The 13,022-nt window shown below is 48.9% G+C and overlaps 1 protein-coding gene across 1 annotated transcript in view; it reads right to left on the bottom strand.

Annotated features, from left to right (window-relative positions):
• Nucleotides 1-840: 840 nt before the first annotated feature.
• The window catches only part of LOC122699326 (cytochrome P450 4F22), a 36,759-nt gene continuing 24,577 nt past the window's right edge, over nt 841-13,022 (bottom strand). The window contains exons 7-13 of the mRNA XM_043911141.1: nt 9,169-9,436; nt 6,751-6,817; nt 6,512-6,641; nt 4,889-5,022; nt 3,917-3,981; nt 2,470-2,552; nt 841-1,892 (exon numbers count right to left, since the gene is read on the bottom strand). Of these exons, the coding sequence (XP_043767076.1) occupies nt 1,715-1,892; nt 2,470-2,552; nt 3,917-3,981; nt 4,889-5,022; nt 6,512-6,641; nt 6,751-6,817; nt 9,169-9,436 (925 nt within the window). The 3' untranslated portion in view covers nt 841-1,714. The remainder of the gene's footprint in view (nt 1,893-2,469; nt 2,553-3,916; nt 3,982-4,888; nt 5,023-6,511; nt 6,642-6,750; nt 6,818-9,168; nt 9,437-13,022) is intronic.

Raw genomic sequence — 13,022 nt, forward strand, 5'->3', positions numbered from 1 at the left:
CCCCTGGAGTAGGAAATGGCAACCCGCTCCAGTATTTTGGAGAATCCCATGGACAGGGGAGTCTGGTCGGCTCCAGTCCATGGGGTTCCAAAGTGTCAGACACAACTGAAGCAACTTAGCGCGCGTGCACAAATACACACACATCTTCTGCATAAAACCTGTACTGTGACATGGCCCAAAGACCCTGCACTGTTGGGCCCTGCCCACCCTTCCTCCATTCCAGCCCCACTCCCCAGATCCAGCCACCCTACTCCCTTTGTGAGTTCCATGAGCACACCACACTCTCCCACCCCAGGACATTTGCAGATGCTGTTCTTGCTTCCTGGAATGCACTTCACTCCCCTCTCGACATTCAACTTCTACTCCAGCTTCAGCATCAGAGTAGCTCTCCTTGAGCCACCCTCCATCCCCTGCTATGCTTGGCCAGCACCAAAGCCTCTCTTTTGCAGCACTTGTCACAGGTTGTAAATACAGTTACCCATGGAATTATTTGTCCAACACATGTCCTCCATCCTCCTGAGAACAGGGATTTGCCTGGTGGTGTGCTACCAGCCCAGTGCCATTGGACACTTACTAAGCAGTATGTTGAAATAACGGGCTTCCCAGGTGGCACTAATGGTAAAGAACGCATCTGCCAATGCAGGGGACAAAAGGGTTTTGATCCCTGGATTGGGAAGATCCCCTGGAGGAGGGCATGGCAATCCACTCCGGTTATTCTTGTCTGGAGAATCCCATGAACAAAGGAGCCTGGCGGGCTACAATCCATAGGGTCGCAAAGAGTCGGACACCACTGAAGAAACTTACACACATGCACATGTTGAAATAAACGAATGCACAAACTGTCCCAAAAAGCCCAAGTTTATGTCCGAAGACAAATGGCTTCCCAGCCTCCTAGCCCACAACTTCCCAGCTGTCCAGGACCCCTCAATTCCCTGCTGGAATCCAGGTGTAAGGATCTGATCTGGCAAGGGAGTGGGTGATGGGAGCTGTCTGCATCCTTTGCTTATATTCTACAAAATTCAGGACACTCGCCAAAGGGGTTTTGAGCAAGGGAAGAAGGAAGGGGCTTGAGAGGGAGAGTCTGGGCTTACAAGTCAACAACAAACATCCTGGGCTTGAGAGGGAGAGTCTGGGTTTACAAGTCAACAACAAACTTCCTGGGCCCTGGGATGCAGGCTCTGGAGTTCATCCATGTGAGCTGGGGGCCTCAAGAAGGTGATGTTCGAGTTCAGGGTTCTGTTCTCAGGCTCCAGTTTTCAAGTCTTCAATTTAAAAGCCAGCCAAGGTCTGAGGTAGACTGAGCTTGTAGCCTAGAGGCCTAAGGTATCTATCCTTGGTCCTCGGAAGGTTCAGTAGGCGGGGCCTGAACATCGGATTTCGAGAGATGCTGGGGCGGGGCCTGAGCCCAAGGAAACGTGGCCAATCCAGGTCCCTCAAACAAGAGGGCGGAAACTGGCACTCAAAGGGGTGGGATCTCGACCTCAAGGGGCGGGATCAGACCCTTCAGAGGCAGAACCTTGCCTTGAGTGGGTGGACCTGCACCATCAGGCTGCTTAACGGGAGGAGTCCGGTCCTCCAGTAGCTGAGCCTGACTTCCGGGGGGCGTGGTCTATGCCCTCAGGCTCTTGGGGGTGGGGCCTGGGCCCTCAGGGGCGGGACCTAGGCCTCTCTGGACGGGGCTTGGGCCCCGGGATCAGCAGAGGTGCGCCGACCTTCAGGCCCGCGGAGGCAGCGGCTCCACCTTGAGCCAGATGCCGTTTTCCGTGCGCAGAATGAGCTCGGGCTTCCGCCGCACCTTGCGCGTTCGGTCCACGCTCAGGCGGAAGCGCAGCAGCGTTAGCGCCACGGCCACGCGCATCTCAGCCATGGCGAAGCTCTGTCCGATGCAGTTCCTGGTGGAAGGAGGACAGGGGGCTCAGGCTCAGCCGCTGTGTGAGCGGGGTCCCCGGGATGGGGTGAAATGACCTCCCCCTCGGAGCCTCAGTGTTTCCCGGGTAGCTCAGACAGTAAATAAGCTGCCTGCAATGCTGGAGATCTGGGTTCGATCCCTGGGTTAGGAAGTTCCCTTGGAGGAGGGCATAGCAACCCGCTCCAGTATTCTTGCCTGGAGAATCCCATGGATAGAGGAGCCTGGCGCGCTACAGTGCATGGGGTCACAGAGAGTTGGACATGACTAAACGACTAACACACACTGGGAGCTTCAACTCACGGACAAAGGCATCATAGAGCCATTAAGAGCACATGAGCCCAGAACTCAGGGCTTGGCATAGAGTAGATATCTGATACCCTGGATGATATAAAAGGGTCTGATTTGGGGGCTTCCTGATGTATTGAGGGCACAAAAAGGGTACCAGGTTGGTGGACAGGACACCCCCAATGGTTTCTGCCCCTAACAGGCACATCCCTGACCTTCCACTGGCCTTGATGTTCCTCCTACACTTCATTTGGATTGGGGGAAATAAAAGTTACCTGGGTCCTGCAGAAAAGGGCACATAAGCCAATGGGGAGCGCTGCTGTGGGTTGTCTGGATCAAAGCGATAGGGATTGTACACCTAGGCAGAAGTAGATTGGGGGGAAGTTAAGGGGGCCTGGTTCTGGCCGTCCCAGCGTGGCCCCCCTCCCTCTGGGGGCCAGACCAACTGGACCAAGAGGTTCAGCCACACCCTCCTCCTTTCCATTTCCACCACAGGACCTTTGCACTGGCAGTTTCCTCCACATGGGACACAGTTTTCCCTGTTCCTCACACTTTAAAGTGTAAACATTTTCAGTTTTAGCTCACCCATCTCTTCTTTGGTATGGACTTTCCTCACTGTGTGAGCTAAACTGCTCTCCCCCAACCCAGGTCAGTTTTTGTTTCCCTTGTGTATGTATCACAGTTCAAAATGATCTTATTTATTTGCTTATTTTCTTCCTCCTCACTTCACTGTCTGCTCTGTGAGAGCAAAGACAGAGTGCCCCGGAGGGCCCTCAGTGCCCCATACACAGTAGATGCTCAATAAAGATTTGTTGGGGTTTCCCTGGCAATCTTGGACTCCAAAATCACTGCAGATGGTGACTGTAGCCTTGAGATTAAAAGATGCTTGCTCCTTGGAAGAAAAGCTATGACCAACCTAGACTGCACATCAAAAAGCAGAGACATTACTTTGCCAACTAAGGCCTGTCTAGTCAAAGCTATGGTTTTTCCAGTAGTCATGTATGGATGTGAGAGTTGGACAATAAAGAAAGCTGAGCACTGAAGAATTGATGCTTTTGAACTGTGGTGTTGGAGGAGACTCTTGAGAGTCCCTTGGACTGCAAGGAGATCCAACCAGTCAATCCTAAAGGAAATCAATCCTGAATATTCATTGGAAGAACCGATGCTAAAGCTCCAATACTTTGGCCACCTAATGCAAAGAGCTGACTCATTAGAAAAGACCCCAATGCTGAGAAAGATTGAAGGCAGGAGGAGAAGGGGACGACAGAGGATGAGATGGTTGGATGGCATCACCAGTTTGATAGACATGAGTTTGAATAAGCTCCAGGAGCTGGTGATGGACAGGGAAGCCTGGTGTGCTGCAGCCCATGGGGTCGCAAAGAGTCAGACACAACTGAGTGACTGAACTGAACTGAACCCTGGCGGTCCAGTGGTTAGGACTCCACGCTTCCACTGCAGGGAGCGTGGGCTCAATCCCTGATCAGAAAACTAAAAGCCCACATGCCACACAGTGCAGTCAAAAAGTAAAAAAAAAAAAAAAAAAATTTGTAGATATAATAAATTAACAGTGAATGGGTGAATAAATGGGGCAAGGGGAAGTACTCAAGCCCTGCACTTAGCCGTACCATCTGGCTCCTTGGGGAGGAGAAGAGGGGAGGCCTTGCTGACCAAGGTCTTAGGAGGAAGAAGATGAGAGAAGGGAGGGTTGGGGCAGGAGCTCACCTTGGAGTCAGGCCACACTGCAGGGTTATAGTGGGTCCCATAGATGCTAACCAGGCAGATGATTCCTGTGGGGAGGGGAAGGGTGAGTGGGGTCATTGGAAATGAGGGAAACCAGGACCTCCTCTGGAGACCTACCCCTCCCCCAGCTCTCTCCAGAGCCATGCAATTCCCACAAGCCATCTGCCACCCTTTCCTGCCCATCCGTCCTTAAAAACTTCTTCACCATCCACTGCCTTGCTTCTCCATTAGAGGTCCCCATAGCCTTCATCCTAGCTGTCATCCTGGCCACACAAGATCTTTCTCACTCACACATCTGACATTGCTCCTCCATAGCTCAAATACCTCCCATGGCTCCCTATTACCCCGAGGATCAAGTTCAAGTACCTCAACCATGCATTCAAGTTCTTTCACTATCTGTACCCTGAGGCTCTGCTCCATAAACATGTTCTCTCTTTCATTTCCCAAGACTCACCTCTCATGTTCCCTCTTCCAGGCAGCTCTCCCTGCATTCCACGCCAGATACAGTCATCGCTCCTTATCTGGGGCTGCTCCAGTCCCCGTCCCTCCCTGTAGCCCATCCCTCACCCCACGTGACTGGGAACATCCGTGCCCTGCTGCATCTTCCCTAGACTGGGTGGTACTCAAGGCTTGGACCTGGGGATGAGGCTTCACTGGATGCCCAGCCTCACCCAGGACAGGACCTAGTCTCCAGGGGATATCTGGCAACAGAATGAAGCCAATCCTTCTCTACCTACACTCTCACAGGGCCCACCCCATCATACCTACTCCTTCCTTTCTGCTTGGATCCACCCACCTCTCTCTCTCCAATATACACACACAACTGGATCTCCTCACCACCCCCAGAAGCAACAGGCTATAAATTGCCTACAAGGATAATGCACCTGGGGCAGGCATGGCCAGACCCCTGTAGGCAACAGAGCAAGCCAGCAACAGAGAGCACAAAGGGGGCACCTTTGGGGATGATGCGTCCATCTGGGAGCTTGATGTCCTCCGTGCAGCGGCGGGAGATCAGGGTCACAGGTGGGAACTGGCGGAGGCTCTCCTTGATGCACATAGTGGTGAAGGGCAGTTGGGTCAGGTCATCCCTGGGGAATGCGGAACAGTGGGTGACTAGAGGCCTGGCCATGGTGTCACCACCTCCCCTAGACACACACACACATGTGCATAGGCTATTAGGAGCAACTGCAGAAAACCAGTCCAGGATTTCAGACTTCACCCAACTTCAGGCATTTGCAGTTATGTCCTACACACACCTCTAATCCTCAACAGATAAAATATCTGCCCCCTGACCAATCAGAGCAGCGCTGGCTGGATGTCTTTGAGCCCAGCATTAATTCTCTAACTGATGAATTGTGTGGAGGTCAGGGGCACCCCAGGGATGTGCCAGGACAAACATAGAGACCTGGAGTAGCTGCGATTTACCAGCCTGAATGGATCAACTTCAGTATTTATAAACCCGCACATCATCTCCTTTTACTATATTAATTTTTTTCCTTTGGACTTCAGGGCCCAACATTAGATTAATTATAACTGTTCCTGATTAGGTTGTTTTCTCTACACTAACAGGCTATCTTTCAAAGAAATTTTATGCTGCTACCACAAAGGGCAAATGGCATCCCTGGTATAAAGAGATCCATAAATATAAACACCACTGGGACAACAGAAGAGAGGTATTGAATTCTGGCTAGATACCACCTCCTGCCTATTCTCAGAGCCTGAGGCATCTTCTCCCTTCCTTAACAAGGCAGATGAGCAAGGATTAGCAAGGTGTAGGATGGCATCAATGTAAGAGGGCATCAGCGTAAGATGGCATCAACTGAAAGTGTCTCCCTGAGGTCACAATCCCAATGACTGATAATGAACCAAAAGGAGCTTTCTAGTTGTTTGATGCTGCATAATGCTGTGTTTTCTTTGTATCACCCAGAATCAGCTCCACACAACACACATCTGAAGTAAACTAGATTATTATTCCTGATTCTTACACTTCCCCACTACATTGGAATTATGCACCGTGCCCTTTACCATGCGATTCTGAGTACCTTTGGCTCGGATGGATGGAGTATATGTCCCACCCCACTCATGTTGGGATCAGCCCAGTGATAAGCTTTAGCTAATAGAATGTTACAATGCCTTGAGAGGACCGTGTCCAGTATGGCTGCTGGTCCAGGGAGAATGAAGAGACCTGCAGGACAGATCTGAATTCAAACCTCAGCTTGGAAACAAACTTATTCAACTCAGTGAAGCTCAGCAGTAATAAGAGAAATATGTAGATGAGAGCAAAAAAATATGTGCAGACAACAAATAAATGCTTGCTGCAAACCACTGAGCTTGGGAACTGTTTGTTACACAGCATTATTGCAACCATTGCTGACTAAGACACTCCCAACTAAGAATTCCTGCACTATGAAGAATGCCTATGCATTACTGTCATCCCCACTTTACAGTTGAAGAAACTTAAATTCAAGGAGTTTAAGTGACTCGTCTAAGGTTAGACAGACAGTAAGTGGTAGAGAGATTAATACTCAAGGCTCTAAACTCAACCTGCCCCCAACATCCCCAGGACCCGAGACTGACCACTCCAGTTCCTCCAGCTCCCGGCCTTTCATGACTTCCTGGATCTCTTCTCGGCACTTCTCCTGGTACTCTGGATACTTGGCCAAGTTGAACAGTACCCAGGATAGCCCACTAGATGTTGTGTCATGACCTGTAGGCAGATGAGGAGCCTAAATGGAGGCTGCCTGAAGGTAAGAGACGCTGTCCTCAGACAATGGGGCCCTTTCCCATCCTTCCCTAGCCTCACCCCACATCCTCACCCTCAAACATGAAGGTGTCTGCCTCAGCTCGGATGTCCTCATCTGAGAGTTCCTTTCCATCTTCATCCTGGAATGGGCAATAGACTACTCAGCTCATTTTGTCTCACCTGCCACAACCTAGGAGTTCTTCCAAAGTTAAGACACCCACTTCAGGACTTCCTTGGTGGCCCAGTGGTTAAGAATATGCCTGCCAATGCAGGTGTCACGGACTCAATCCCTGGTCCCAGAAGATCCCACATGCCGGGGAGCAACTCAGCCCATGTACCACAGCTACTGAGCCCACATGCCTAGAGCCCATGCTCTGCAACAAGAGATGCCACCGCAATGAGAAGCCTACACACCAAAACAAAGAGGAACCCCCAGCTGCTGCAACTCGAGAAACCCTGAGCAGCAACAAAGACGCAGCACAGCCAAAAATCAATAAATAAAATGTTTAAAGAGATCTCACATGCTGCAACTAAGACCCAGCGCAGCCAAATAAATAAATAAGTAAATAAATGAATATTTTTTTTAAAGACACCCACCTCTTTCTCTTAAGTCAAGCTGCAAGGGAAAGGATTCCAGGCAGGTGTGTGTGTGTTAGCCACTCAGTCATGTCTTGACTCTTTGCCACCCCATGGACTGTAGTCTGCCAGGCTCCTCTGTCCATGGAATTCTCCAAGCAAAAATACTGGAGTGGGTTGCCATTCCCTTCTCCAGGGTATCTTCCTGACCCAGGGATCGAACCCAGGTCTTCTGCATTGCAGGCGGATTCCTTACCATCTGACCATCAGGGAAGCCCAAGCAGACAGAGATATGCAACTTGTCCAAGAAAGAGGGAAAGAGAGCCAAAAGTGAGAGGAAGAAGGAAGTTTGCATTTCCTCGGCAGTTCTCATCACCAAGCATCCTGCCGGAGGCCTGACAAAATCTCACAATCAGATCTTATGATCGTCATGTTGTAAATGAGGAAACTGAGGCTCAGAGGGAAGACTAAGGTCAAATATCCATGAAGTGGTAGAGCTAGAACTAGCATCCAGGACCGTCTGAATCCAAAAGCCAGGTGCTGCCCAGAAACTCCACAGAAGCATCACAAACAGGTGACCACCTATCTCTGCAAGTGTCCCATTTCTCCAAGGTCTGTCTTAGTGCCATGGGCTGAATTGTGTCCCTCCCCACCCCCACTCCAGAACCCATGAGTTAAAATCCTAACTGCAAAATGTAACCTTATCTGGAGATAAGGCTTTTGCAGAGGTAATTAAGTTACAATGAGGTCATCAGTGTGGGCCTTAATCCAGTGTGACTGGTGTCCTTATAAGAAGAGCTGAGGACAGACACATACAGAGGAGAGACCATGTGAAGACACAGGTGAAGACAGCCAACTACAAGCCAAGGAGACAGGCCTCAGAAGAAACCAACCCTGCCATGACTGTGATCTCAGAGTTCTAACCTCCAGACTGAGAAGGCTGACTTCTGCCATTTAACCTCCCAGTGTTGGGACTTCCCTGGTGGTCCATTGGATATGCATCTACCTGCCAGTTAGGGGACAATTCAATCCCTGTTCCTGGAAGATCCCACATGCTCTGGATCAGCTAAGCCTGTGTGCTAAAACTACTGAGCCCACAGGCAGCAACTACTGAAGCCCTCCCACTTAGAGCCTGTGCTCTGAGGCAAGAGAAGCCACCACAAGGAGAAGCCTGTGCGTGGCAATGTAGAGTAGCCCCTACTCACCACAGCTAGAGAAAGCCTGCACACAGCAACAAAGATCAGCCAAAAAAATAAATAAAATAACACTTTAAATACTATAAGTAAATAAATAAACCACCCAGTATCAATGGTGCTTTTTTTATGGCAAATCTGTGCTCAGTTGCTCAGTCATGTCTGACTCTTTGCAACCCTATGGACTGTAGCCCACCACTCCTCTGTCCATGGAATTTTCCAGGCAAGAATACTGGAGAGAGTAGCTATTCCTTTCTCCAAGGGATCTTTCTAACCCAGGGATCAAACCTGCAGCTCTTGTGTCTCCTGCACTGGCAGGCAGATTCTTTACCTCTGCACCACCTGGAAAACCCCATTGCAGATCTAGCAAATGAATACAGTCTCACGTGTCCTATATCTGCATACATTCTAGATCCACACTGTATGAGTGTGCACTCGGTCACGCCCAACTCTTTGTGACCCCATGGACTGTAGCCCACCAGGTTCCTCTGTCCGTGGGATGTCCCAGGCAAGAATACTGGAGTGAGCTGCCATTTCCTTCTCCAGGGGATCTTCCTGACTCAGGAATCGATCCTGTGTCTCTTGCATCTCCTGCACTGCAGGCAGATGTTTTACCACTAACGCCACCTGAGATCCACCTTAGTTTGGATTTCCCACAGTTGTGGCAACTCAAGAGGAAACTGTCCCAAGCAAGAGCCCACCCTCCAGGGTCCCCGTCTCACTTTGGCCAGGAGCAGCACGTCAATGAAGTCCAACGTCTTGCCCTGCCTGGCCTGAAACCAGGCCTCAGCCCCCTGCTGGCGTAGCGCCCGCCGCCGCTCCTGGATGACCTCTGTGGTGAAGCTGTGCACGATGTCGCAGGCCTGCCGGAAGCGCCGCCCATCAGCCGTGCGGTAGTAGATGAAATCGAGGTAGTGATGCAGGCGGTACTGGCGCCGGACCACCAGGGCACTCAGCTCAATGATGGCCGAGATGTAATCACTCATCTTCCTACCAGGGAGAAAAAGGGACCTGAGCATCGGCCCTCAGACAAGCTCCCTCTCTCAATGGGCAGGTGACGGAGTTGTTGCTCAGTTGCTAAGTTGTGTCCGGCTTTTTGTGACCCCATGGGCTCATCTGTCCTTGGGATTCTCCAGGCAAGAGTACTGGAGTGGGTTGCCATTTCCTTCTCTGGGAGATCCTCCCAACTCAGGGATCGAACCCATGTCTCCTGCATTGGCAGATGGGTTCTTTACCACTGAGTCACCTGGGAAGCTCCCAGGTGACAAAGAGCAGCCCTGAATTAATTTTATTTTCTTATTTCCTTGTTTGTTTGTTTGTTTGCCTGCACTAGGTCTTAAGTGCTGCATGCCGACTTTGTCTAATTGTGACAAGCAGGGAGCTACTCTTCATTGAAGTGCACAGGCTTCTCACTGTGGTGGCTTCCCTTGTTGCAGAGAACAGGCTCTAGGCCCACCAGCTCAGTAGTTGTAGCACAGAGGCTTTGTTGCTCCAAGGCCTGTGGGGCTCTTAATTTCCAGACCAGAGATTGAACCCCTGCATTGGCAGGTGGACTCTTAACCTCTGGACCACCAGGAAAGTCCATTTCCTTGTATTCTGGATGTCCTTCCATCTGGAGCCTCACTGACTGGACAGATACCACCCCTCCCAGGACTAGCTGTTCCTCAGAGGCAGCAAATGACTCACCTAGGAGCATGCCCTTCTTTTGCAAACCAACCAATCCAGAGTCCATACTCCAAACATTATTGGGCTGAACCACTATACCCCTACCTTAATTATCCCAGGGCCAGGCACTGGATAGCTTGGGGCACCTCTCTGCCCCAGAGCCAGGTTAAATTATTCAAACTATCCAACCCTAGGACTTCCCTGGTGGTTCAGTGGTTAAGAATTTGCCTGCCAATGCAGGGGACACAGGTTGGATCCCTGGCCCAGGATCCTACATGCCTCAGGGCAACTAAGGGCCTGTGCCACAACTACTGAAGCCTGCTGTCTAGAGCCTGTGAGCTGCAACAAGAAAACACACCTCAATGAGAAGCCCACACACCGCTGCAACTCAGAAGAGAGTGGCTTCTGCTCACGGCAACTAAAGCAAGCCCACACGCAGTAACCAAGAGCCCACATCAAAGACTCATCTCACCGATAAACAAACTTTTTAAAAAACTTGGAAGAAAAAAAAAAAAACTACCCAGTCCTAAGCCTGCATACCCTGCCTTTCCCATTCCTTCCCATAGAAGGCCCCCTGACAATGTTTCTGCATGCTTCCTCCTGGTGCTTCTCCGGTTAGCCTTGTGTCTTGTGGCACACCACCACCCCCTTCTTGGAAATGATAAGTAGCAAACTATCTTTTCAATGGCAATTGCTTCCTCATCTGTAGTCCTCACCATAACCTGAATAAAACTAAATTCTAGGCACATTTTAAAACAGGCCCAAAGAGAAATGAGGACTTCCATATAAATAAAGCATCACTAAAATTAAATGTCTACAATCCACAGTGTGGGAGAAAATGTTTGCAAATCATGTATCTGATGAGGAGCTTGTATCTAAAATATGCAGAGCACTCTTAAAAAGTCAATAATAAGAACTTCCCTGTGGTCCCATGGCTAAGACTCTGCCCTCCCATTGCAGGAGGCTCAGGCTTGATTTCTGGTTGGGAACTGGCTCCCACATGCCATGACTAAGAGTTCACATGTCACGACTGAAAGGTTCTGCATGCCACAATGAAGACCAAAGATCCTGTGTGCTGCGACTTAGACCTAGCACAGCCAAATAGATAAATAAAAACTCAGTAATATAAAAGACAAATAACCTAACTTTAAAATGGGCAAGGAGTATGAAAAGACATTTCTCCAAAGAAGACATACAGCTGGTCCATAAGCACATGAAAAGATGCTTAAGAGTATTAGCCATTACTGTTGTTTTCAGGCGATAAGTTGTGTCTGATTCTTTGTGACCCTGTGGACTGCAGCACGCCAGGCTTCGCTGTCTCCTGGAGTTTGCTCAGATTCATGTCCATTGAGTTGGTGATGCTATCTAACCATTAGGAAAATTGACCATCATCCATTCAGTTCAGTTCAGTTCATTTGCTCAGTTGTGTCCAGCTCTTTGTGACACCATGAACCACAGCCCACCAGGCCTCCCTGTCCATCACCAGCTCCCAGAGTCCACCCAAACCCATGTCCATCGAGTCGGTGATGCCATCCAACCATCTCATCCTCTGTCGTCCCCTTCTCCTCCTGCCCTCAATCTTTCCCAGCATCAGGGTCCTTTCGAATGAGTCAGCTCTTCACATGAGGTGGCCAAAGTATTGGAGTTTCAGCCTCAGCATCAGTCCTTCCAATGAACACCCAGGACTGATCTCCTTTAGGATGGACTGGTTGGATCTCATTGCAGACCAGGGGACTCTCAAGAGTCTTCTCCAACACATTATCCATTAGGAAAATGCAAATAAAAACTACAATGAAATACCACTTAACCCCAACTCAGATGGCAATAATTAAAAAGATAGATAATAACAAGTGTTGCTGAGGGTGTAGAGAGACTGGAGCCTGCACATACTGCTGGTAGGAATGTAAAATGCCGCAACCAATTTTGGGGAAAAGTTAGGCCGTTCCAAAAAAGATTAAACAAAGAATTATCATAAAGACCAGTAATTCTGTGATTAGGTATGTACCCAAGAGAATTTAAAATATTCACACAGAAACTTGTACACAAATATTTATAGCAGCATTGTTCATAATAGCCCCAAAATGGAAATAACCCTAATGTCTTTCAACAGATGCTTTGATAAGCAAAACGTGGTATTATATTGTACTGCCATTTAACTGCTCAGTCGTATCTGACTCTTTGCAACCCCATGGACTACACCCCGCCAGGCTTCTCTGTCCTTGGGATTTTCCAGGCAAGAATATTAGAGTGGGTTGCCATTTCCTTCTCCAGAGGATCTTCCTGACCCAGGAATCGAACCCACATCTTCTGTATTTCCTGCACTGAAGATGGATTCTTTACCGCTGAGCCACATTATATGGTAAATGGAATGTTATTCAACAATTTTTAAAATTAATTATTGATAATTCAACTACAACATGGGTGAATCTGGAAACAATATATTTACTGAAAGAAACCAGACATGAAATTATGTGTCTACATGAATTTTATGGAAATATACATGAAATTTCCATAAAAGACAAATCTACAGAGACATAGGGAAGATTAGTAATTGCCTATGGTCTGGAGGGCAGGTGGGAAGTGGGGGATGAAAGAATAATACAATGATACAGGGTTTCTTCTCAGTGAAAATATTCTAAAATCAATTACGGTGAAGGGTGCACAATTCTGTGAGTAGACTAAAAGCCATTGGTTGTATAATTTAAATGGGTAAATTGTATGGTCTATCAACTACATCTCGGTAGAGTTGTTATTTTGAAAAAAAGAAAAACTAAATTGCAAAGGGCAGAGCTGCCAAGAGCTGTCCTCAGTTCTTAAGTGTGCTTGTTGTTTTCATGCATTTATCACCAACTGCCGTTTTCTTGTTTATTTGTTCATGGTTACTGCCCCTCTTCCCACTAAAATGTAAGTT

The sequence above is a fragment of the Cervus elaphus genome, chromosome 9 (assembly GCF_910594005.1).
Source record: "Cervus elaphus chromosome 9, mCerEla1.1, whole genome shotgun sequence".
NCBI classification, from domain to species: Eukaryota; Metazoa; Chordata; class Mammalia; order Artiodactyla; family Cervidae; genus Cervus; species Cervus elaphus.